The sequence below is a fragment of the Clytia hemisphaerica genome, unplaced genomic scaffold (genome assembly GCF_902728285.1).
Source record: "Clytia hemisphaerica strain Z4C2 unplaced genomic scaffold, Clytia hemisphaerica genome assembly, whole genome shotgun sequence".
Classification (NCBI taxonomy): Eukaryota; Metazoa; Cnidaria; class Hydrozoa; order Leptothecata; family Clytiidae; genus Clytia; species Clytia hemisphaerica.
In genome coordinates, this window is record NW_027104383.1 from 613388 (window position 1) to 637528 (window position 24141).

Genomic DNA, 24141 nt, shown 5'->3' on the forward strand with positions numbered 1-24141 from the left:
ATGGGTTAATTTATAGAACCTCCACCGGGGCACCCGGCGGTAGGTCCAAAAAGGGTAATTTCGCCACCGGAATAATTTGCTCCGAACACTGTACTCTCGGGTACCTAATAGCCGTCCCCCCCCGCTAATTAATTTTTCGAAAATTTTCCACCCAGGACATTCTTATTCCAACCCCCCCCGCTTATTAATTTTTGGGAAAATGTTTTTGAAAGTTCTCTCTTTTGTCTTAATTCTGCTGTATTAGCCTCATTTTCAAAAATTTTCCTCCCAGGACATTTTTATTCCAACCCCCCCGCTTATTAAGTTTTGAGATTTTTTCCAACCCCCCCCCCCGCTTATTCCAAACCCCCCGGCTATTAGGTACCCGAGAGTAACTAGTTTCATTTTCAATCCTATCTGCCAAGTCCTAGAAGATTTGCACAGAAAGAAAACATATACTGCGACTAGTAGAGGTCAACAATTCCCGTCGTCTTTTTGATTCGGAGATGGAAATCAAATAGGTGAACAAAGAATAAATTGAAGACAGTTTTTATGTGGTTATCAAGAGAATTGAATACTTTCGAAGGTCAAGAATATGCAAGTTGAGCTAACATTAACCATGTTTAAAAAACTACTTCAAATTTCGTTCTTCCTCAACAAAATATTTTGGATACAAACAAGGAGGAGAAAATTGAAGAAGAAACCAAATTCCGTTCAATTTTGTTTTGAAAAGATATTTTCTCAAGCCAGAAAACGAAAAGTTCTTTATAAGCACACACAATTTCAGACTCAATTTGTAGACATAAAGTCGCTGGAGAATTTTGGAGGAAAGTATCAAGCAATAGAGTTCACCTTAAAGAAAACATTGATTGAAAAATCTTATTATCTGACGAGGGATTGCCAAGTTTACAGGCCTTTTTTTAGTCCAAATATTATCTTACACTGATGTCAGAAACAATGAATCTCGTCTCAATTAATTTTTAAAGCTTCAATGAGCCAATAAGATTTCACCTATGGATAAAAGAGCTCATTAAAAATGCACGATGTATGAGATTATGAGCATACATACATCGTAATTTTTTTAATCGTAGGGCGAGCTTGGTTACAATAGCATACTTCTCATGTTTATTTATACCTCCATGGTCAAAATAACTAGCACTATCCAAAAAGAAATTAAGTTTGCTGTGTTCATTTTTCCATTTAGTAAAAAATGTATTGAAATGTATGAAATATAGATTGTCCATGTTTTAGATAGGCATCGTGATTGAAAAAAATTAGGAGTAATGTATTTAAAGTGGACTTATAGTATTTTGAAAAAGCCATAATTCCAAACTCATGAACTGAGTTGAGTACTCTGGCGAATATTTTGTTTTATTCATATTTTACAAGTACATATTTACAAATAAATGGTATTCTTAGTAATCATAATAATGATAATAATTTGTTGCAAATAGTTTAAAAATTTATCAGGCGTACAAATTGATTGAACTGAAATATTATTTACAAATTTGTGTGTCGTGCTCATGATTTATTCAACCAAAAAGATGCAACGAACAGCGATTTAGAGCTCAATGAAAAGCTTGTGACACATTTAAATAAATAACATCCGGTGTTTCCAGAAAAGAATAATGTTTCTTTCGTTTGCTCTCATAATCGTATTGAAAGTCGGTGTCACTTGTTGGCATCAATAGATAATTGTGACTGACGCCTTGCACATTTTCGTTTTTGGTTTTTCTATCGTCATTGATATTTTATAATATACTCTCCACACAGTGTTCATTCGTTATCCTGAAGTGAAAAAAAATGTTTAATCAAAACTGAAGCTCTAAAATATGGCGCGCGGAAGCGCCAATAAATACTATCTTGTTTAAAACGATACTATCTTGTTTAAAACGATACTATCTTGTTTAAAACGATACTATCTTGTTTAAAACAATACTATCTTTTTAAAACAATACTATCTTCGTTTAAAAATATACTATCTTTTTAAAACAATACTATCTTTTTTAAAAACATACTATCTTCGTTTAAAAACATACTATCTTCGTTTAAAAACATACTATCTCATTTAAAAAGAAACTATCTTATTTGAACCGATACTTACATCCAAAATCGAAATCGAAACTTTTCTTCTTTCTTCAATAAGGCCGAGTTACGGTTGTCGAGTTATAGATCAACTAAATTGACTGGTTATAAAAAAATCCGAGTAATAAAACTTTCTTGTCTCGCTTATCCAATTTCCAACGGTGCGTATGCGCATTACGATAACATGTGTCCGATCACCACGTTCTCTCAGCGTGCTTTCTGCACCCGGGGGGGGGGGGTGGTATTTAGGCAAATAGAGGGTACGGTATGTGCCGCCCTTAAGGGTAGCTTTTTTGGATTTCCAAAGTCCCGCTAAGGGTCGGAAAAATCAAAAAATCAAATTTCAGTCCCACTAAGGGTCGGAAAAATAGGAAAATTTCAACATTCTACCCCCTGAAAGATCGAAATTTGGTCAAACTTGGTCAAATTTGTCCCACTAAGGGTCGTTGAGTCCAATCCTTTTTAAACCAGCAACTTGTTTCTCGTTAATCATTTTGGTTGGCCTTCCCCCTCCTCCTTAACGCCATGTTTATTTGAAACGCTGCTATTGCGTTCAATGTGTCACTCTACCCCCCAAGGTACCCACTCTCCACCGTAGCCGCTATGATTTGGGTAAAAGAGACAAAGCCTTACTCGACATTTAAAAAATATATATTTTCACTCGTTAAACTGTTAACTCGGCTTTTCAAACCGTAAGTTTCTTTTTAGATGAAATAGTATGTTTTTAAACGAAGATAGCATGTTTTTAAAAAACAAAGTATTCTTTTAAAAGATAGTATGGTTTTAAACGAAGATAGTATCGTTTTAAAAAGATAGTATGGTTTTAAACGAAGATAGTATTGTTTTAAGAAGATAGTATGCTTTTAAACGAAGATAGTATTGTTTTAAACAAGATAGTATGTTTTTAAACGAAGATAGTATGTTTTAAACGAAGATAGTATCGTTTTAAACAAGATAGTATTTATTGGCGCTTCCGCGCGCCGTACTAAAATAGTTAATTTTCAAGCTAATACATTGTACTTCTATGGTTTTTCTTTTCTTGTCGCCGTTTAACAGATACAAAAGTTACTTTTGACTTGTTCTCGCCCATAATAGTCTCATGAAAATTCAAAAATGATGGGAAACTACGAAATAAAATCATCCTTTTGAAGGATGGGCCTTTGAAGTTTTCTTTAAAAGTTCTACCCAGCATACCTGATTAAGTTTTTTGAATTCGACGACTTGTGCGAAGATGTACTCTAATATGTGTCTTGCGTCTTGTGATTCTGGTGGTAGTTTGCCCGTCACCCCAAGAATGTTTCCACATTCACGAACGTAATATTCTAAATCTTCCTCTTTGCCTATAAAGTCATAAAGAACACGTGCATAATATGAATAAAGATCAGCAGACCAGCAGTGAGGGGGGCCGGTGTTCGGAAACAAGCGTAGAGAGTTAGGCCCCGAAACGTCGTAAACTTCTCTCCTGATGATCCATGAAGCCTGAATCCAATATGTGGAGTAGATTCGCTGGTTACAGCTACTAAGGTATGCTGTTTTCTTTCAACAGAAAATCACAAATTTGTTTCGAAAATACCCAAAATCGGCTACAACATAATCTTGATTGAATATATATTTGTAAAGTACTTTAATTTACGATTAAATTGTAACAAACGTTAATCATTTCAGTCTCAGAGCTTTGCACAAAAAAATTCAAAAAGTTTCGCACCGACTTTTTGCGTCGGTTAAGGGGTAAGGACGCCCCAAAACCAACCTATTTTCTTCAAAATCTAATGTTCTTTCCAATGGTAGCTACAAGAGTTGCGGTTAAAAATTACCGGAAGAGCTTTTTTACCGAACTGAGTGTCGGAATTCGACGAAAATTTCGACGGAATTTTGGAAAATGGGCAATTTTAGTGTGGAATAACGGAATTTAGCACAAAGTTTCGCAGAATTTCGAAATTGGAAAAAATGCCCGTGTTACTCATCTAGAAATCATTGTAAACCAAGAACTTACATTTGTTGGTGGTTTGAGCCATTCGCGATCTTTCAGAGGAGAAAGCTTCGTCCAAATCGAACAAATCCAATGAGGGGGCAGGAAGCTCACGAAAAGAGGGCGGGAAAACCTATAAAAGAAAAGAATAAGAAAGGAATTTCAAATGTATCTCTAGATGGTTAATTTTAACCAGAAATGCATTTGTAGTCAGTAAGGTCGAAAAGCTCATTAGCAACGATTAAAAAGTCTCAAGAGGTTACTAAAAAGAGCATTTTCAGTGACTTACAGATGGTTCGAGTGGAGGTAGAGGTGTTTCGAATTGAGGTGTTATCAAAGATAATGTCTCATGTTTCACGTTCATCTCGTTGTACGCTCTGTAAAGAAATTCAAAGAAATCAAACTTTAATCTTATGAGTAAATGGGAGCAAAGAGTCAATTTTTCGGTCCTGTACCAGTAGGTATTGACCTAGGAGCGCCAGGACCCATGCTGCCCTGTTCTTTTTTACCCCACGCGAATAAAAAGTCCAGATTGGAATTTTATTTTTAGTTGGAGTGTGTACGCGCATTTGAATCCAAAGACACATTGTAAAATTTGAAGTTACAGAGTGGTGGCACTCAATGGGTTAAAAAATGAAAAACCGGAAAACCAAACATAACCTAGACGTCCAGGAACCAAACAGATAATATATTTATTTACCTCAGGGTAGCTGGCAGTACACTGGTGTCTAAATTGTAAACATTCCCTTGGAAGCATTGTGTAAAATCATGTGGGATCTAAATGAACAAAGCAGTTGATATGAATTTCTTTCTAAATATGGGTTACTACTGAAGGGAAGTTACTTGATAATATACAAAGACATTAAATTCTTGTTCAATCAATCCTTACCTCTTCTCCTTCTTGTAGTGCCACACGGACTTTATCACTTAATGAAATTGTGTCTGGTATGTAATTGTAATCGTTGATCTGAAAAAGGGAAACACAAGGACCATCAACCAACAAATACTTATAAATATCTTGAAATTCGGATGAAGAGTGTTTTTCGATTCTATCGGAATTCCATTCATTCCATATGTATAATCTTGATCGTCATCTAAATGAATTTGAGCTACACGCTTTTTTTATAAGAATATACTTTAAAAGAATATTCATGATGGAATTGGCTAAAAATTAAGAATATTGTATGAATACCACCATCATGGAATCGCCAACTGAACCTAAAAATGCCATTTTTAGAGCATTTTACCGCTAAATTGCCATTTATTACCCAGCAAGGCTAAAGGATTCAACAAAAAAGTTTTGCTTAAGGTATGTATTAAATGCTAGATATTGGTTGGGGTTTGAAACAAACCTAAGAATACCGTAACAATATTATATGAAGATTTTCCTGAAAAAGTTAAGAATGTTCATGATGAATTGAAAAAACACCATTCTTATAAAAAAGCGTGTACTCACCTCTGGGTCTTCAGCATCAATAGCGTTGAGTTCCATATCGTCTGTGGCGAGCCATTTGATGATCACCTCCTGCAAAAGAAGAGCAAAATGAGATAAATAGAGATCAAACTTGTAAAATGGTAAGTGGTAATCGAAAACATTTTTGTATAAAAGAAAGTATACCTGAACTTTATTATTTTCTTCTTTATCAATATACTGATCACTGAATATCATGTGTGATCCAATCACGCACAGTTTTCCTTTGCCATGCTGAAAAGAAAGGAGATTCTAGATAAACTCCACTCAAACAAATGGAATGAATAATTTGTCATAGTCAAAAAATACTGATTCAACTATAATGATTGCACTCAATGAAACCTTAAAAAAAGTGTCCAAAATAATTGCTTTTTACCTTGCTTTGGTTGAATGCGCATATAGGTCGAAAAAGAGGGAAGCAAACACTACCAGTTGATAGTACGGGTATTGATCTTTTGTCCACTGCTAAAGTGGCTCCGTATGGGTATATGAAACAAAGACATCTATAAAAAATGCAAAACGTTTTATTAGTACCGAAAAATAAAGTTTTCAATTTAATAAACAATAGAATATACATTTGAATAAGTGCAGAGTCATGAAACTTACAAAAGTGCAGTTTTACGGAAAGAAAACCTTTTTAAAAAATTATCTTGTTTGTATGAATATTGTTCAATATGATTAATATGGAAATCATGTCACTCAGCCAGGTATTAGAACCTATATTTTTGTGTAACCTACAATGTTTGCCTGGAAATTTTTCAAATCTTCAATGACATTAAAGTATTGGAATCTTAATTGAATGTGTAGTACAAAAAGTTAATCAAGAGCTAAAAAAGGCCAGCTAAAATCTGGCTTTGAAATTTCTATAAGCTAACAAGATCCTTAAAAATTCAAGAAATCTCAAGAACATACGATTGAGAGTGAGTAACATCTCCATCTGCTAAGCCAGAGTTAGACATTTTCTTTCCTGCAGCACGATTGAGCTCTCTAAAGATCATAAGAATATCAGTATGTAGTAGCAGTTGCATAATAGTTGCAACCAAAAGGTTAACTATTGCTAAAATTTCCAAGATAATTCTAGAAAATTCATAGAGAAACATCAAATTAACAAACATCTTTTAGATTGGGATTAACAATTAATTAAAAAACAACTCTCAAGTGATTGAATAATTGAAAAGCATAAAAACTTTCCACCCAATCCTTGAATCTTGAAGCTAAAATTGGCAATTGAAAACAATCACTAACAAAATAATAAAGATACACACCTATTCAGCACTCCGTTTGGTATCAATGATTCTTTTGGGTGGAAATATTTATAATAACTTGTCCTTACAACACAATCTAAAGAAATGAAAGGCTGGCAGCTTTAAAAAAAGAATAAAATATGAACTTACGAAATTAAGATCAGGTTTTTCCCATGAAAATAAAAGATAAAAGATAAGGAATGGAATAGAATAGAATAATGAAATGGTTGCAACCTACCTGTATTAACACTTATCCCATAATCTTCCAAGAAATAATTGACATTTGTTTTCATATTATCTTCACCACCCTCGCCAGACATTACCAAAATACTTCCTCCATTTTCAAGAAATTGCTTCAGTGCTTCAAACTGTAAGACAGTAATAAGTAAATAAACGCAAAGGGTGATGGGATTGAATTTCAGTCAAACATAACAAGCAACATGCTGAATGGACCTACCTGATGATTAAAGCTAGATAATAAGGCAATAAGGAGAAAAATGAAAACAATCAGTCAGACGATATAGCGTTTTGCAAAAATGCATAACACATTAAATCTTATCATTGATTGTTGATGGGGGAAGAGGAGTAGGGAAAATAGAAATAGAAGGTTCCGGTTGCAAAAATCAGTTTTATTGACAATTGAATCATGCTTAATTGTGGGATTTGTTATCAATAATGTTTTTGTGTGAAAAAACAAAGAAATAAGGAAAAAGTCAAATGAAAATCTGCAAAAACGGCGATTACCGGCATATTTCCGGCATTTTCAGCCAGAAAAGAATTTTTCGCAAAAGACAAACTCGGTCATGTTTTGAGTATTGCGAATACGCATCTTTCTGCAAAAAATCTGAAAAAACTAAGGATGAAAATTCAAGAAAATGTCAAAAAATTGGTTTTTCCGGCATATTTCCGGCATTTTCAGCCGGAAAAAAATGTTTTTCGAAAATCGGGCTCCGTCACATTTTAGGTATTGTCATCTTGCATCAGTGTGTCATAAAAAAATATAAAGTACAGCTCGAGAAATTCAAGAAATACTGTCTTTCCGGCGAAAATAGGTTGTTCCGGCAATTTTTGAATAGTTCCGGCTTCAAAAATCAATTTTTTTGAAAATTGAAAATGCATGATGGTGGGCATTGCTATTAAATAATGTTTTTGAATGAAAAAACAACCAATTATAAGAAAAAAATCCAATGAAAATCCAGAAAAACGGCGATTTCCGGCATATTCGACCGGAAAAAATTTTTTCTCAAAAATTGGACTCGGCCATGTTTTGGGCATTGTTAATACGCATCTTTGAGCTAAAAATCAGAAAAAACTAATGATAAAATCTCGAAAAAATGCCCAAAAAACAATTTTTTCGGCATATTTCCGGTATTTTCGGCCGGAAAAATATTTTTTTCGAAAATCGGGCTCCGTCACATTTTGGGCATTGCCATTTTGCATCTTTATGCCAAAAATCAGAAAAAACTAATGAGCCAATGCTGAGAAAAGCTGGCAACAGACGAACGAACGGACGGACGAACGGACATGGGTTAATTTAAAGGACCTCCACCGGGGTACCCGGAGGTAGGTCCAAAAATCAATGTCTATTTTTAGATTCGGGACGGTATGCTATTAAAAATTGTGGTTTAACGTACCTCAGTCACTTTAAACTTTTCTCTTGGACCAGCCAAAATTAAAATTTTTGCTAGAGATAATCGCTCCTTTGTTAAATCATCTTTGTTCCTAAGAAGGAAGTGAAATAAAGTGAGATAAAATTAAAATTTTATGTTACAAATTTTAAAAGCCAATAGCAATATAAAGTGTGTAGTCATAGTAATTTTATAAAGAAAGAGTAATTTAGATTCAGATTAATACAGAACATAACTATGCTTCAAATATCAGGGCCATTTGTGTATTTGACAGTTGACAATTATCAGCAGATAGGCATTTCTGGAAACTTACATTACAACTTTCCAATTATTCCGTAACTTTCTTGACCAAGATTTAAATCCATTATTAGGATTGAAACTTTCTTTCTTTGAACAATCAAAAATGATGACATTATTTTGCCCTGCCATTGGACTGTCTTTTCCAAGCTAAAATTTTAAAAGAAAAAAAAAGTCAAAACTATTTTCAACTACATCTTCTACAAATATCCTTTTCTTTTATCTCACACAAAATTAAAATCGCAACTTGCTAGGGCTGCGAGCATCTCATTGCTAAGATGTTGGATTGAAATTGGGCCCATACTTCAAATCATGTATTCTTGATAAAGGAGTTTTACTAGTCATAGCTGTCTGCCAGAGGGATGACATGCACACATGTGGTATGCCTAATTTAGATTTTCCTAACTTTTCCAGGATTTTCTGGGTTTTTTTCCCCAGAATAACCAGCACAAGAATAGAAAGGGTTTTCTTCGGAAAATCTTTAAGGTTAGTTACAAAACTACCTAATTTTCCCAAGTTCATTGTCTGACTACCTGAAGTCCTGGTCTTTTTCTGATAGAAAAGTGGCAGTGGAATCTTAATGTGGGAATGAGAATCTTATGCAAAAGGACGGTAGCTGGCTGCTGCACATTTTGTTTTGTTTTAAGCTTTCAGTTTTAATTTAATTATCTTGGGAACTTGATTAGGGTAAGTCTCATCTTTGTTGTTGCAAATAAATCCTGTGGATGACTGGTGTTGTTTTTACTGAAAGCTTCATTTTCTAGTGTGGCTAACTGATGATAGGGCTCGCAGGCGTTCTGTCGAAGTTCTGTGAGGGTTCTTGGCTCAATCCTCAAACTGCGCAAAATGGTAGAACCTAGCAGCGGCAGATCATTTTGATGGAAGTTGTTGGAATGTTTACAAGGTTCTTGTCACTGTCATCATTGACAATCAAACAAAGTGTTTTCTGTCAAGAACCTTGTAAACATTCCAACAACTTCCATAAAAATAATCTGCTGCAGCTAAGTCTACCATTTTAGTGTGCTGTCCTAGGATTGAGCCGAGAACTTTATCTCTCAATCATTTTCTCAAGCGACGAGACACGAAAAGCGATTCTGGCTTTACGATAGTGCTGCGGATCATAAGTGGATTGTATTCAATTATCATTATCCCTTTATTTTCATTTCTGAAACTTTTGCAAAAGAAAGGAAAAATTGTATTTTTTACTGTTCTATTCACAGTTAGGGCTATACTGGCCAGAAACCTTTGTTTGATTGTCAATAATGGGAGTGCCGTTGGACCAGGGGGGGGGGTCAGTAGTAAAATCTCAGACATATATGAGTAGTAAAAGGATTTTTACGAATTTTTACATACCACCCAGACTCTTGGAAGAGGTATTTTACTACCCTGGTAGCAAAAGTTTTTGGGACAATTTGTCATGGAGACCACCTATTTTTTGGTTGCTTTTCGGACTGATTTTACGAAAAAAGCTAAAAAATTATTATTTCTGTGACAAATTTTTCATTTATTGCAAAAGTTTAAAATGTTTTGCCCTTAGAATTAAAGTCTTTTTGATATTGACAAAAAATTTTGAGAATTTTTTGTTTGCAGCAAACAACTTTCCAACAGAAAATTTTTTCAAATTATAAAAATTTTCTGATTTTTTCAGAAAAGTCATCCAAAAAATTAAAAGAATTACAAAAATAGCTAAAGTTTGCTAATTTTACCAGTTTTAACTACCCAGGTAGTAAGATTTTTTCAACATTTAACACATAGATACCACCCATTTAAGTATTTAACTGGGTAGTAAAATTTTTTTTCGATTTTTCGTCACACCACCACCGTAGTAAACGTCATTATGTCTGAGTGTGAGATTTTACTACCGATCCCCCCCTGGTTGGACATGTTCATAAAAAAAGGCAAGTTTTTGAGGTTTTTGTGACATTTCATACTAATGTTACAAAATTAGCCTATATCTTTTCAACAGGGATTGATCCTTCTTAAAGAATCACATAATGGTTAGATTTCTGTTGCTGTTGGCAAATTTTGTAATGTTTAAGTATATCTCAAATTATGATAATTTGAACCTTGTCAGAAGCTGGCTGATAATTTCTAAAACAGCTGTTAGGTAATAGTCACATAAAAAATAGTACATTGGCATCATGGGGTTTGAAGGGGATGTTATTGGCAATGCATTTGGGTTAACGTTAATTGGCTAATGGTATAACAAGGCTTAAAGGTTGTAATATTCTGTTCCTTTTAAGCCAGATTTTGTTGATTTATCAATGAATCATTTATCAAAAGGCAATATATTGTTTCATACTATGTTTTTACTATTTACCTTTTTAAGATCTGTAAAAAGCTCTCTACTCCCAAATAGTTCTAGAATAAACCCTGATGATCGATCCTATCGAGCGTGGACGTCTGGTTTCAATAATCATAAACATAAAAAAAACATCCTTTCGCCATTTTGTTTTTTAAAAATGGGAAGTTGGAACTTCTTGTGACATAACAAATAAATTTTCAACATCCAATGAAAATGCGCGATTTGTATCACCCGGTAGAAAAAAGTCATGTGACAGCAATTTCCGTAGAATGGCCGTTCCATTATATTTATAGGATAAAAATACAAAGATATAACCAGGAGGTTATATTATTAGCTGGGGTAGCCATTCCGGGTTTGCTTGTTTTTTATTTGACGCTTATCAAAATCTTCAATTTTAGGTCAAACTTTGAAAAGCAATTGTTCTTTGTGTAGTTGAGCTATAAAATTAATTATTTTTGAGTAATTTAGAGCTTTCTTTTAGCTTTCCAACCATATATAATATGCAGGTGTAATATTCTACATTTTTGTCTAAAAATTCGTTTCAACTAAGGCCATTTTTAGAAAAATTAGATCTGCGGGACACAAAAAATTTTACAACTCATCTTTGATTTCAAAGCGCTACGAAGGAAAAAATGTTCAGACAGTGAAACTGTCCATATTTATCAGAGAATACCTGAGAAATCCAATGGTGCTACTCTCTGAAATTAATTCTTTCATTAAAGTTATTATTTTTTACTTTTCATACTTTGGCAAGCATTTTCAGCCTGAAAATGAGGACTAGAATTATAGAGAGTGATACCACTGAAAAATTTGACCCTTTTTTAGCCTAAAACAGTTATTTATATGCCATGGGGAATTTTTCCTCCACAGCGCTTTCATTACAAAGATAGGTAGGTTCAGCAATTTTAGCTTCCGCTTTATAACGTTTTTATTGTTTTTTTGCAATGCAATGTCTTCTTTTCAAAAAAATGTCTTTTCATTTCTTCCTTGAAGTGTTAGCAAGCCATTACAAAAAGAGGATCAGGTTGACATTACAGGGCCCATGGGCACCAAGCCTATCAGTGAGAGTGACTGATACGCTTGACGCCCAAAGGTAAATTTACTGACCCAAAGTAGACCCCGCCTAATTCTCCACCCAGTTTCACTAATACGCTTCGCACCCAAAACGCGTTAGAACCTAGACCCTTCACTGATACGCTTCGCACCCAAAACATCTTAGAACCACACCCTTCCACTGATACGCTTCGCACCCAAAACGCGTTAGAACCTAGACCCTTCACTGATACGCTTCGCACCCAAAACACCTTATAACCACACCCTTCCACTGATACGCTTCGCACCCAAAACACCTTAGAACCACACCCTTCCACTGATACGCTTCGCACCCAAAACACCTTAGAACCACACCCTTCCACTGATACGCTTCGCACCCAGAACGCGTTAGAACCTAGACCCTTCACTGATACGCTTCGCACCCAGAACGCGTTAGAACCTAGACCCTTCACTGATACGCTTCGCAACCAAAACATCTTAGAACCACACCCTTCCACTGATACGCTTCGCACCCAAAACGCGTTAGAACCTAGACCCTTCACTGATACGCTTCGCACCCAAAACACCTTAGAACCACACCCTTCCACTGATACGCTTCGCACCCAAAACACCTTAGAACCACACCCTTCCACTGATACGCTTCGCACCCAAAACACCTTAGAACCACACCCTTCCACTGATACGCTTCGCACCCAGAACGCGTTAGAACCTAGACCCTTCACTGATACGCTTCGCAACCAAAACATCTTAGAACCACACCCTTCCACTGATACGCTTCGCACCCAAAACGCGTTAGAACCTAGACCCTTCACTGATACGCTTCGCACCCAAAACACCTTAGAACCACACCCTTCCACTGATACGCTTCGCACCCAAAACACCTTAGAACCACACCCTTCCACTGATACGCTTCGCACCCAAAACGCGTTAGAACCTAGACCCTTCACTGATACGCTTTGCACCCAAAACACCTTAGAACCACACCCTTCCACTGATACGCCTCGCACCCAAAACGCCTTAGAACCACACCCTTCCACTGAGTGCATCGCCTAGCGAGGAAAAGAAATGTTTTCGATGTGAAGGTTCTAATCATTTCTCTAAAAGTTCAGTGTGTAAAGGACCATCAAATAAAACCTGGAATAGGGATTGTAATAATACAGACTTTATGTTCAAGGGGAGGAAAGCGAGATAGGAGCTTTTTTCTCGGGGGAAGTGACAAGATCAACGATCAGCAATCAGAACAGATATCAAGTTGCAATGAAGATAGAGAAGACAAATTCTAAAATCAAAGTAAATAGAGTTACTTTGATCAAAATCAAAATGAAGATCGACACTGCCGCAGAGTTTCAGTTATTGGAAAAAAAAACATTTTTCTTTATTTGGAATCCAGCTGAAAAATTTGAGTAAACTTGATCGAAAGTTAGTTGGACCTGATAAGCATAGATTTAAATGACACGGGTGTTTCGTTACGAGCCTGAATTGGGAAAAAGTCAATGTTTGAAGTGATATATGTCTGTGACCAAGTACCCACTCCACTACTGGGACAACCAGGAATTGAAGCTATGGAGCTTGTTACAATCATATCAGGAATCAACTTGGTGGAAGACCAAAAGTAGAACAAAAATAAAATTATAAACAGTGAGAATGACTTTGTAAAATATTATAAAAAGATTTTGGGGGTCTAGGGCAAGTGAAAGGAGGGCTATTTCACATTGATGTTGACGAATCAGCCACACCATTCCACATTATCTGCACCGAGAAAAGTTCAAAGTCTGTTACTGGAACCATTGCGAATGGAGATTGATCGCATGCTGCAGATGGGAGTTGTTATCGAAAAAGTAGAACAACCAACAGACTGGTGTCATCCAATAGAAGAAGAAATCATGAAAATGATAGTAGATTGAAAAAACTTTTAGGACGAATGAAGGACAACAGAGTTACTTTAAATGCTGACAAATGTGAATTTCGCAAGGACAGAGTAGAGTTTTTGGAATTTGCTATATTATCAGAAGGAGAAAAGCCACTAAACGAACGTGTAAAATCAATAACCCTTTTCCCCAACCCACAAAATGTTACAGAGCTTAGACGCTTCCTAGGAATGGCACAACAACTCGTTTGTGTCCAAAATCAGCTGAACCACTTCGAGGATTGCTTAGTGTGAAGAATGACTTTCTATGGACGGAAAATCACACAAAAACTTTTAACGAGGTTAAAAAAGTGTTATCGTCCCCGAAAACCCTGGCTCTATATGATCCGACTAAAGATAATGAAATAAGGACATATGGGAATCTACTCAACGGAATAAGTGTAATACTATACCAGAAACATAAAGACGATTGGAAGCCAGTTGATTGTGCTTCAAGAGTCCTATCCAGAAGTAAGAAAAACTACTGTCCCATAGAGTTAGAGATATTAGTTGCTACGTGGGGAATGACGAGAATAAACTTATATTTACAATTTATTTATTTACAGTAATAATTTCCCAGGTCTATCGACATCTATGAAACAATGATGCTTAATATTTTACAATTTATGGAGATCTTTTTCCCATTCTGTGAGCAATTTTTCTTTGAAGTTGGTGACAGATGTTGCAGCTACAACATCAGCTCCAAGACCATTCCATATGTCAATACTTCTGTAGAACAACGAATTTGTTTGATACCCTCTGACACCATCATTTGCAAAGTTTCCTTGTAGTTCGTAATCGTGCCGACGTTTTGGGCGTTCGCGAAGGACAAACTTTTGACAGGCCGATGATTTATCATAAACGTGAAGATGTTTATATACTTCAACCATATCGCCAATTTTACGTCTGATTTTCAGTGTCGGAAGGTTAATCTTACGGAGACGGTATTTGTAAGATTTGTTCTTGCACCCTCTAACCAGTCTCGTGGCCCTTCGCTGAACACTCTCGATGACATAGATGTGTTTGATGAGTCGTGGAGACCAAACGGCTTCAGCGTACTCAAGATGAATCAGACAAACGCTATAAAAAGAGTGCAGAGTATTTCTGGTGAAAGAAAGTCAAAACTTTTGCTGATCAGACCAACGATTGAGTTAGTTTTCTTGATTTTACCAAAGATGTGTTCTTCAAAATTCAGTTCCCCGACGATAATCACTCCGTGATCTTTTTCTTGATCCAGGTGCTCCAGGATTAACTCGTCTATGTTGTATTGATGGGCATGTTTGATGTTCCAAAATTTTCCCAGTGTTAGCACGTGGCATTTATCTGGGTGGAATCTGAGTAGTCAGTCCTATGACCATCTTTCCATATTCAGCACTAATTATCTCCTCAACAAGCTTAGTGTCGTCTGCAAAGAGGTACATATCAGAGCTTGTAACCTCAGGTAGATCGTTGATATATAACACAAAAAGTAATAGACCAAGAACACTTCCCTGTGGGACACCGCTGAGTACTTTACCTTCCTTGGATAGTTTACCATTTACCTTAATATACTGATAACGATCCGACAGAAAGGATTTGATCCAGTCTAACGTGTATCCTTTGATACCGTATGCGTCGAGTTTCTTGATAATGATGAGTATCTGCGTGTGTGGTGTGGAACTGTATCGAAGGCCTTGGCAAAGTCGAAATAGATATCCTACGAAATAGATAACATTCTAACGTCCTACAAGGACTACAACATTTCAATTTAGAAAAGCGACCATAAGCCCCTCATTCCTATTTTGAACACTAAACTTATTTCTGAACTATCACCCAGGATTCAAAGAATGAGAATGTTGAAATTTAATTTTACAGCATCATACGTACTAGGCAAAAACCTTTATAGATGCAGATGCGTTCTCGCGAACACCATGCTCAAAAGTATCAGAAAGTGATATTATTTATGAACAAGAAATTAACATTCACGTGAAAAACGTTATGACTACCTTACCAGCCTCCAACAAAATGCTTACTAAAATTTCCAAAGAAACTAAAGCAGAAAAACTACTAGAAGAAGTTCAATATCACATTCATAATGGCTGGCTAATAAATCGCAACCAGTATTCACCATACTGAGAGCATAGAACTAATTTGACAATATTGAACAATTTGTTTATGTTAAGAGATAGAATAGTTATACCGAAAAAAATGCAATTTCTGGAACTGGAAATTCTGACTAGAATACACGCTGGACACAACGGGATAGAAAGGTGCGAGCAAAAACGACGATCAAAACAGTGTTTTTTGGCCCGGCACGGTTAGGGACGTTGAATCAATCGTGAAACCATGTAAAACTTGTGCAAGATTACTGTCATCAAAGCCGAAGAGTCCATCATTGCATCAAGGCATTCCGGATAAGAGCATGGCAACAAGTGGGTAGCGATATATTCTATTTTGGAGGAGAGAACTATTTAATTGTTGGTGATTACTATTCATTGTGGCCGAGGTTTACGCCTTATCTTCCGCAACATCTGACTTGGTTAGTATCCAACCAAAACATTCTAATAGGGCTACTTATACCTAGAATTAGAAACTGACCCTTACAGTGTAGACTATCACCAAAACAACTTCTTATGGCTCGACAATTGACAGACAACTTACCCAAAATTCATGAGCCCAGACCTGAGATGCCTCAGAGGAATCTTAACAAAGAAAGATTACCCCAGAAAAGTTACCATACGATATGAAATTATAAATTACAAAACTAGAACTTTTTGTTACAGGTAGTAAAGTGGCAATACAAGACGCTAAAATAAAACAATGTCAGCAAAAGGAACGGTCCTAGATAAAGTGGCCCCAAGATCATACACGTCATGATCGTAAACGTTAACAGCAAAATATTGAGAAAATAAATCAACTGAGAAAGGTATACAATCATCAGGCCAACACCTAGTCACCTACCTAGAGAAAGGGTCCCCTTGCCCCTAGCTTCCCTCCAGGGCCCCTCAAACCCCAATCCCAAGGAAAATGCGCTTTTAGAAGGCTCTGAATCAGACCCTATTCCCTATGATTTAACAGACTCTGACGGTGGGTCAGACGGAACAGTACAATATGGAGATGAGTGATAAACAGGAAAGCGTAATTAAGACAGTGATGAGATGAGATACACAACTAGAAGTAGGCGCGAGGTTCCTAAGCCAAAACAGTTTGAAACATGATGTGAACGTTTAAACTATTGATGGTATTACTCATTGTATTAAGGGAGATGTTAGGATCTAGTCCATAATACAGTCAGTACCGTAATGTCGGCTTTGTTTCTTATAGTCAGGGCCGGTACTTTAGGATGTTTATCTTAGAATCAAACAACAGCAATAAATAGTTTTATTAAAGCTAGTTTACGCAAAATAGTAAAACCGGGGGTTTTTGATCTTGTGGCGGAAATATCTCGGGATTGGATGGTCCGATTGACTTGAAATTATCAACACAGCTTCCCCTCATAGAAAAGTCTGATCTGAGTGATACAGATTTTTCAAAAAATGTTATGTTGATTTTATAATTGGGAAAAAAAAATTTGTGGGTTTTTACCCTCAGATTTTATTATTTTTAAAAATGTTTTTCACTCAGATCACAGAAGGTCACTAGGGTATCAAAAGCTAACTCCTTCTGGTTGCTGCTGAGATTTTCTGAGGTTAGTTAAGGAATGTCCAAAACCTTATCAGGTGCGATGCCCGCCAGTTTCCATCGTTTTTAAAAAGTCATGTACAGCTGAGAAGAAGCGTTTTGACGAGAGGATTCCAAGAAGTGCTGTGCCAAAAACTCAAAATAATCCTAATTCGAGATATCGGCAATTCGTCCAAAAACACGATCGTTCACGAACACGTTAAAACAGACGGCTTCAATAACGTCGTTAACGAAAAACGCCGATGATTTCATTTATGTTGATGCGATTCACGCAAAATTTCGACTGGTGATGCAGATAACCATTCTAACATTCTAACGGTGTTTTTCGATGACGTTATTGAAACCATTATTTTGACGTGTTTTTTCGACGGATTTTTGCCACCGCAGGGAGCCTAAATCGACCAAGGATGGCATCCATAGCTTCACGTATAAGGAAGTTGGGCAAACATCTCATAATTTTGCGCGCGTTTTTCAGTCTTTTAGTTCCGCTTAAATGGTGTCCCGGTAGCATTCTTATCTTGATGGTCTCTCGTTTTATCATCATCAAAAAGAATTTTCCTGAGCTAATTGATCTGATTACCAAGTTTGAAAGCTCAGTTTGTCTTTTTTTTACCCCTAATGAATCTAGGAAAATCTCTTTTTTAGGAAATTCCCTTTTTTATACCACAAGTAGTTATTAAGCGCTCCACGTAGGTTAAAACAATCACAAAGTACTTGAGTAGTTATGCTACCAAGGACTTATTATAGAGACTCTTGATAAACATGGAATGAAATGGTGGAGAGCCAAGTATTGTCTTTCTATTGTTTCAGAAAACAATCGATGTACTGAATTTGTCGGCAAAGGATAAATGTCATGGTGGCTCGAAGGACTCTGAAAACTGATTTGAAAACTGATTAATACTCTTATTTCTAAAATGTTCTCTGACTTTTTCTATTCGTACTTTTGTTGGCAAAAAGTTTGAAAATAAATGTGAGAATACCAAGCAGATACATTTATGAAATCTGGTGTGAGAAAAAAAATCATAGGACGAGTAAAATCAAATCAAATGCTTATAATGACACGAAATGTTAAATTGGGAAGGAGAGCTGAGATTGACCTACATTAGGCGTGAGTCTGATAGCTCCACTGTGGTATGAAAATCTTTTGGTGGCACGGTAGATTTTTTTAGGTTGAAGTTTAAAAAATTCTGGTGTCAATATCCAATTTCTTATAAATAGCATGTTTTTACATCTTTCTCGCATTTTAAAACGTCATAACGACGTATAATTAGTGATTAATTAGATGAGTTTGAGTGTTGAAGGAGGGTGAACAATAATGTCATTACTGCGAACAAGGCTTGAACATGAGATACCAGTAAAAATCAGTCAGCTGTTAATCCAGGGTCTATAATAATTCCATGATGCTACTAAACAACCGTGTACATTAGTACAATAGCATATGAGAGCAGTTTCCTTAGATACACAGTTTTTTATAAAACACCAATAACTTATGGCTCTGGCTGGGCTCTTTTGAATTTTATGAGTTTTTCAGACTTAAATGTCCTTGTCATGTTAATTAAAATGGAAATCTGTACTTCTCAGCAATTTCTGAAATCTGAGGCACACATTGTTTCAACTTGTTCTTAGGTTTTGGCCAGATTTCAGCCTTGTATTATTATGGAATTGTTCTTATAAAAAGGCTTTACTTTTGAAACTATAACTGTAAATCACTCCCTTGACACATTTGTTAGCATTTGAAGACTGAATTTTGTCTCAGATCAGATGGGAAGTCCAAAATCACTGTAGGGCTAATACCGATAGTCTTGGTAATGGGGTACGGTTCTATTTCGTATTCGGTGAAACACGGAACAGTGAGAACGTCAGGGCTCTATTTTATTTTCGGTGCAATAAATTATTTCTCAAAGGGCAGATCTGGGTTTGATATTTTATTTTGAGTGTTAAACGTGGAAGAGTGTGGTTCTAAGGCGTTTTGGGTGCAAGGCGTATCAGTGGAAGGGTGTGGTTCTAAGGTGTTTTGGGTGCGAAGCGTATCAGTGGAAGAGTGTGGTTCTAAGGTGTTTTGGGTGCGAAGCTATGAAGTTAGATCGCCGCCAAAATTCGATCCTTCAAGTCGTCCCGTCGTACTAGAAGTCGTCCCGTCGCAATTTTCGGTAGTCGAATCATCCCAAGTTTCAAGTCGTCCCGTCGCACTAGAAGTTCGCAGGTCGTAATTCTTTTAAGTCGAAACATACCAAGTTTCTAGTGGTTCCTATCAGAAGTTAACTCGTCGGAACTTGGTACAGGTTCCAATCATGTACGTTTAACTGTTTTCATAAGTGTTCATGTCATCCATCAGGTATATTATGGAGATAAAAATGTAAATATAAATTCACATTGCACACCACACAAACATAACATTATCTCCACAATATTTTGATTTTTGATATACGAAACAATAAAGTTTTTTTTCGGAATAGCCTAAAGTCCAACTCTTTGGGATGAGTCAACTGCCGAAATTTGCGACGATTCAACTTCTGAGGCAACGACTCGACTTAAAATTTTGAATTTTTCGACTTCCAAAAGATTCCGACTTACAAACTTCTAATGCGACCTGCGGACTTCTAGTACGACGGGACAACTTCTAGTACGACGGGACGACTCGAAGGATCGAATTTTGGCGGCGATCTAACTTCATACGAAGCGTATCAGTGAATGATCTAGGTTCTAACGCGTTTTGGGTGCGAAGCGTATCAGTGGAAGGGTGTGGTTCTAACGCATTTTGGGTGCAAAGTGTATCAGTGGAAGGGTGTGGTTCTAACGCATTTTGGGCGCGAAGCGTATCAGTGGAAGGGTCTAGGTTCTAATGCGTTTTGGGTGCGAAGCGTATCAGTGAAGGGTCTAGGTTCTAACGCGTTTTGGGTGCGAAGCGTATCAGTGGAAGGGTGTGGTTCTAACTCGTTTTGGGTGCGAAGCGTATCAGTGAAGGGTCTAGGTTTTAACGCGTTTTGGGTGCCAAGCGTATCAGTGGAAGGGTGTGGTTCTAAGGTGTTTTGGGTGCGAAGCGTATCAGTGGAAGGGTCTAGGTTCTAACGTGTTTTGGGTGCGAAGCGTATCAGTGAGGGTCTAAGTTCTAACGCGTTTTGGGTGCGAAGCGTATCAGTGGAAGGGTGTGGTTCCAAGATGTTTTGGGTGCGAAGCGTATCAGTGAAGGGTCTAGGTTCTAACGCGTTCTGGGTGCGAAGCGTATCAGTGGAAGGGTGTGGTTCTAAGGTGTTTTGGGTGCGAAGCGTATCAGTGGAAGGGTGTGGTTCTAAGGTGTTTTGGGTGCGAAGCGTATCAGTGGAAGGGTGTGGTTCTAAGGTGTTTTGAGTGCGAAGCGTATCAGTGAAGGGTGTGGTTCTAAGGTGTTTTGGGTGCGAAGCGTATCAGTGAAGGGTCTAGGTTCTAACGCGTTTTGGGTGCGAAGCGTATCAGTGGAAGGGTGTGGTTCTAAGATGTTTTGGGTGCGAAGCGTATCAGTGAAGGGTCTAGGTTCTAACGAATTCTGGGTGCGAAGCGTATCAGTGGAAGGGTGTGGTTCTAAGGTGTTTTGGGTGCGAAGCGTATCAGTGAAGGGTCTAGGTTCTAACGCGTTCTGGGTGCGAAGCGTATCAGTGGAAGGGTGTGGTTCTAAGGTGTTTTGGGTGCGAAGCGTATCAGTGAAGGGTCTAGGTTCTAACGCGTTTTGGGTGCGAAGCGTATTAGTGAAACTGGGTGGAGAATTAGGCGGGGTCTACTTTGGGTCAGTAAATTTACCTTTGGGCGCCAAGCGTATCAGTCACTTTCACTGATAGGCTTGGTGCCCATGGGCCCTGTAATGTCAACCTGATCCCAAAAAGAATTTGATAAAAGTCTGCAGTCAAAATGAAGATATCTGGAATATCTTGACTCAATACAAAAGCTTGAATTTTCAATTTTCGCAGCATATTTCGGTGCCATTTTATATGCCATTTCTGGGCTAAATTGTCAACCTCAAATGTCTAAAAAGGTGCTACTTTAGCGGAACCAAAATCTCAATATCTCCGGAACCGCTTATCATTAGGAGGTGTATGACCCCTCATTTTTTTTCTTTTTTGAAGCTCTACAAGATGAACTAGGTTTGATTGCCATCAGAATAGTTTCAATTTGACCCTGGAATGGCTAGCTGGGGCTTCGTGAGGCTAAGCTTTTAGGGCAATGTTTTTGGTTTTTCTGAAGCACCTAAGATAGAGGAAGACCTACTGAAAAGTGTAAATTAGGGGAACAATTCTATCAAAAGTTATTGGCAAGTTATTTGCAAGTCACCTTTTGAGGTCGAAATTACGGTTTTTCTTGCATAACGTTTTATTGCAGTACCCCCGTCTTATCCCGTTTTGACAACGGGTAGTCAAGTACATAACAAACATACGGGAATGTTTACACATGGACAGGATAAGTTTCCACGAAGCTAGTCAAGTACATAACAAACATACGGGAATGTTTACACATGGACAGGATAAGTTTCCACGAAGCCCCAGCAAGGGGCTTTTGGTAAAAGCTATGGTAATTCCGTTTGGCTATATGAAAAGCTTATTTATTCCTTGACCTTGTCAAGATACTTTTTATTTGAAATTGGTTGCTTTACCAAACAAAAAGATATTAGAATGTCTTGACAGGTCATTTTGTCATTTTTGTGTCATTTTGGTGAGCTGAACGGATTGACGCATTTCCATTGTTTTTTGTCTTTTGGAACACGCGTGCAGAGAGGAATAATCCTTTTTCAATCAGTGGCGATTCAAGCTTTCATGTTGTTCCTGTCTCTAAAGAAGGGTGTTGGAATTAGACGAGGGATGTCGATATTAGACCAACTTATGGTAGTTATTCAAAAGACTGCCGCATTTGCCGCGTGCACCTTAAAGTTTTGATTTCCATTGAAGAAGAATCATATTCTGGTTTTTATGTTGCTACTAAAAGCTGTTTTAGAGCTTAGAGTTAGCCAAAACCTCAATTTGTGACGTTAAGGCCTTGATTTCAACTATTTTTTGTAATTAGACGAAGATAAACTTTTAGAAACACCAAAAGCTATGGCAGTTTATTTGTAGCAAAATTGTGATTTAACTATTCAACCAAAATTTTACTATTCAACGAAATATTTCACTATTTAGTGCCAACGAAAATATTTTAGTGCCAACGAAAATATTATGGTTCAACCAAATTTTACTATTCAGCGAAATATTTTAGCATTCAACGAAATATATAACTGTTCAACGAAATATTTCGTTATTTAGTGCCAACCAAAATATTATGGTTCAACCAAATTTTACTATTCAACGAAATATTTCTATAGTCAAAATTTGTGCCAACGAAAAAATATTCGTTCAAGGTTGGCGAATAAAGGGTATGTGCGGTCGGGACCTCCGAAAACCGACCCTTAGAGAGACTGATTTTTGCTGAAAAGGTGACCCTTAGAGAGACTTTATTACAATTTTTTCTCTGGAAATCAAAAAATTTACTAAAAATCCTGAATTTTTCGACCCTAAGAGAGACTAATTAAAAAACTTTCTGAATTTTTCCAACCCTTAGAGAGACTTTGAAAGGTAAAAAAACTGACCCTTACCTTCTGCACATACTCATCATCCATTTTTGCCTAAGTACCCCCCCCCAGGCCCGAGGAGTTTCATTCATTTCCAAGAATTTGCTCAGTTGGTGTCCTGTGGTTATGTGATGGTTTTGAGTTACAACTACAAGAGGAAGTGAATTGATGGATTAAAGCAAGATTAATGTTTCATAACTTACTTATATATCATATCAGTATGTGTGTAAAGCTCTGATTGATTCAAGAAGGTACAAGGTAGGAGAACATTACAGTTAACAGACTCGAGATTTGATTTATTCTTTTTTATGGGTCGCGCGGAAGAAGAAAGAACAACAATAGACAGCTCCAGGCTTTTAGGCCTTACTCTTGAGTAGGAGTTTTACGCTCGAAACAAAGGAAGATATGACGTAGCCTAGAACAACACTGTAAATAATGGTTGAAAGAAAAATATTTTGTTGAATGGTAAAATGTTTGTTGAACACTTATATATTTTGTTGAATGGTAAAAAATTTCGTTGAATAGCAAAATTTGGTTGAACCATAATACTAAATAGTGAAATATTTCGTTGAATACAAAAATTTAGTTGAATCATAATATTTTCGTTGGCACTAAATAGTAAAATATTTCGTTGAATACAAAAATTTGGTTGAACCATAATATTTTCGTTGGCACTAAATAGTAAAATATTTCGTTGAATACAAAAATTTGGTTGAACCATAATATTTTCGTTGGCACTAAATAGTGAAATATTTGGTTGAATAGTAAAATTTTGGTTGAATAGTAAAATCGTAATTTTGCTACAAATAAACAACCATAAAAAGCAAGGCAAAACATTTAGGGGAAAAGCACGTCTTACCTGAGCAACCGGAGCCATTTTGAATCAACAACAAAATTTCGAGATTTGTAAAAATATGCTTCCTTTCGGTCCGTAATTTACGTGCAAAATGTGTGATATTTTGAACAGCTGTGATT

The 24141-nt window shown here is 36.7% G+C and overlaps 1 protein-coding gene across 1 annotated transcript; it reads right to left on the reverse strand.

The window, feature by feature from the left end:
* Window positions 1–1329: 1329 nt before the first annotated feature.
* Window positions 1330–24112, reverse strand: LOC136819270 (intraflagellar transport protein 52 homolog). Its single transcript, XM_067075500.1, has 15 exons — window positions 24026–24112; window positions 8690–8823; window positions 8383–8470; window positions 6987–7116; window positions 6770–6845; window positions 6417–6491; window positions 5881–6007; window positions 5652–5738; window positions 5490–5558; window positions 4923–5000; window positions 4734–4810; window positions 4323–4410; window positions 4058–4166; window positions 3259–3404; window positions 1330–1767 (listed from the first exon to the last, which is right to left on the reverse strand). The coding sequence occupies exons 1-15, from the start codon at window positions 24041–24043 to the stop codon at window positions 1756–1758; spliced, it is 1314 nt and encodes a 437-aa protein (XP_066931601.1). The 5' UTR covers window positions 24044–24112; the 3' UTR covers window positions 1330–1755.
* Between the last annotated feature and the right edge of the window lie 29 nt (window positions 24113–24141).

Bases quoted from the DNA above. Each gene is read 5' to 3' on its own strand.
- LOC136819270 (XM_067075500.1), bottom strand. The intron at 7,117-8,382 runs GTACGTTAAACC...ACTGTCTTACAG, and splicing joins AAAAGTTTAAAGTGACTGAG to TTTGAAGCACTGAAGCAATT. The intron at 5,559-5,651 runs GTATACTTTCTT...CTTCTTTTGCAG, and splicing joins AAGAAAATAATAAAGTTCAG to GAGGTGATCATCAAATGGCT.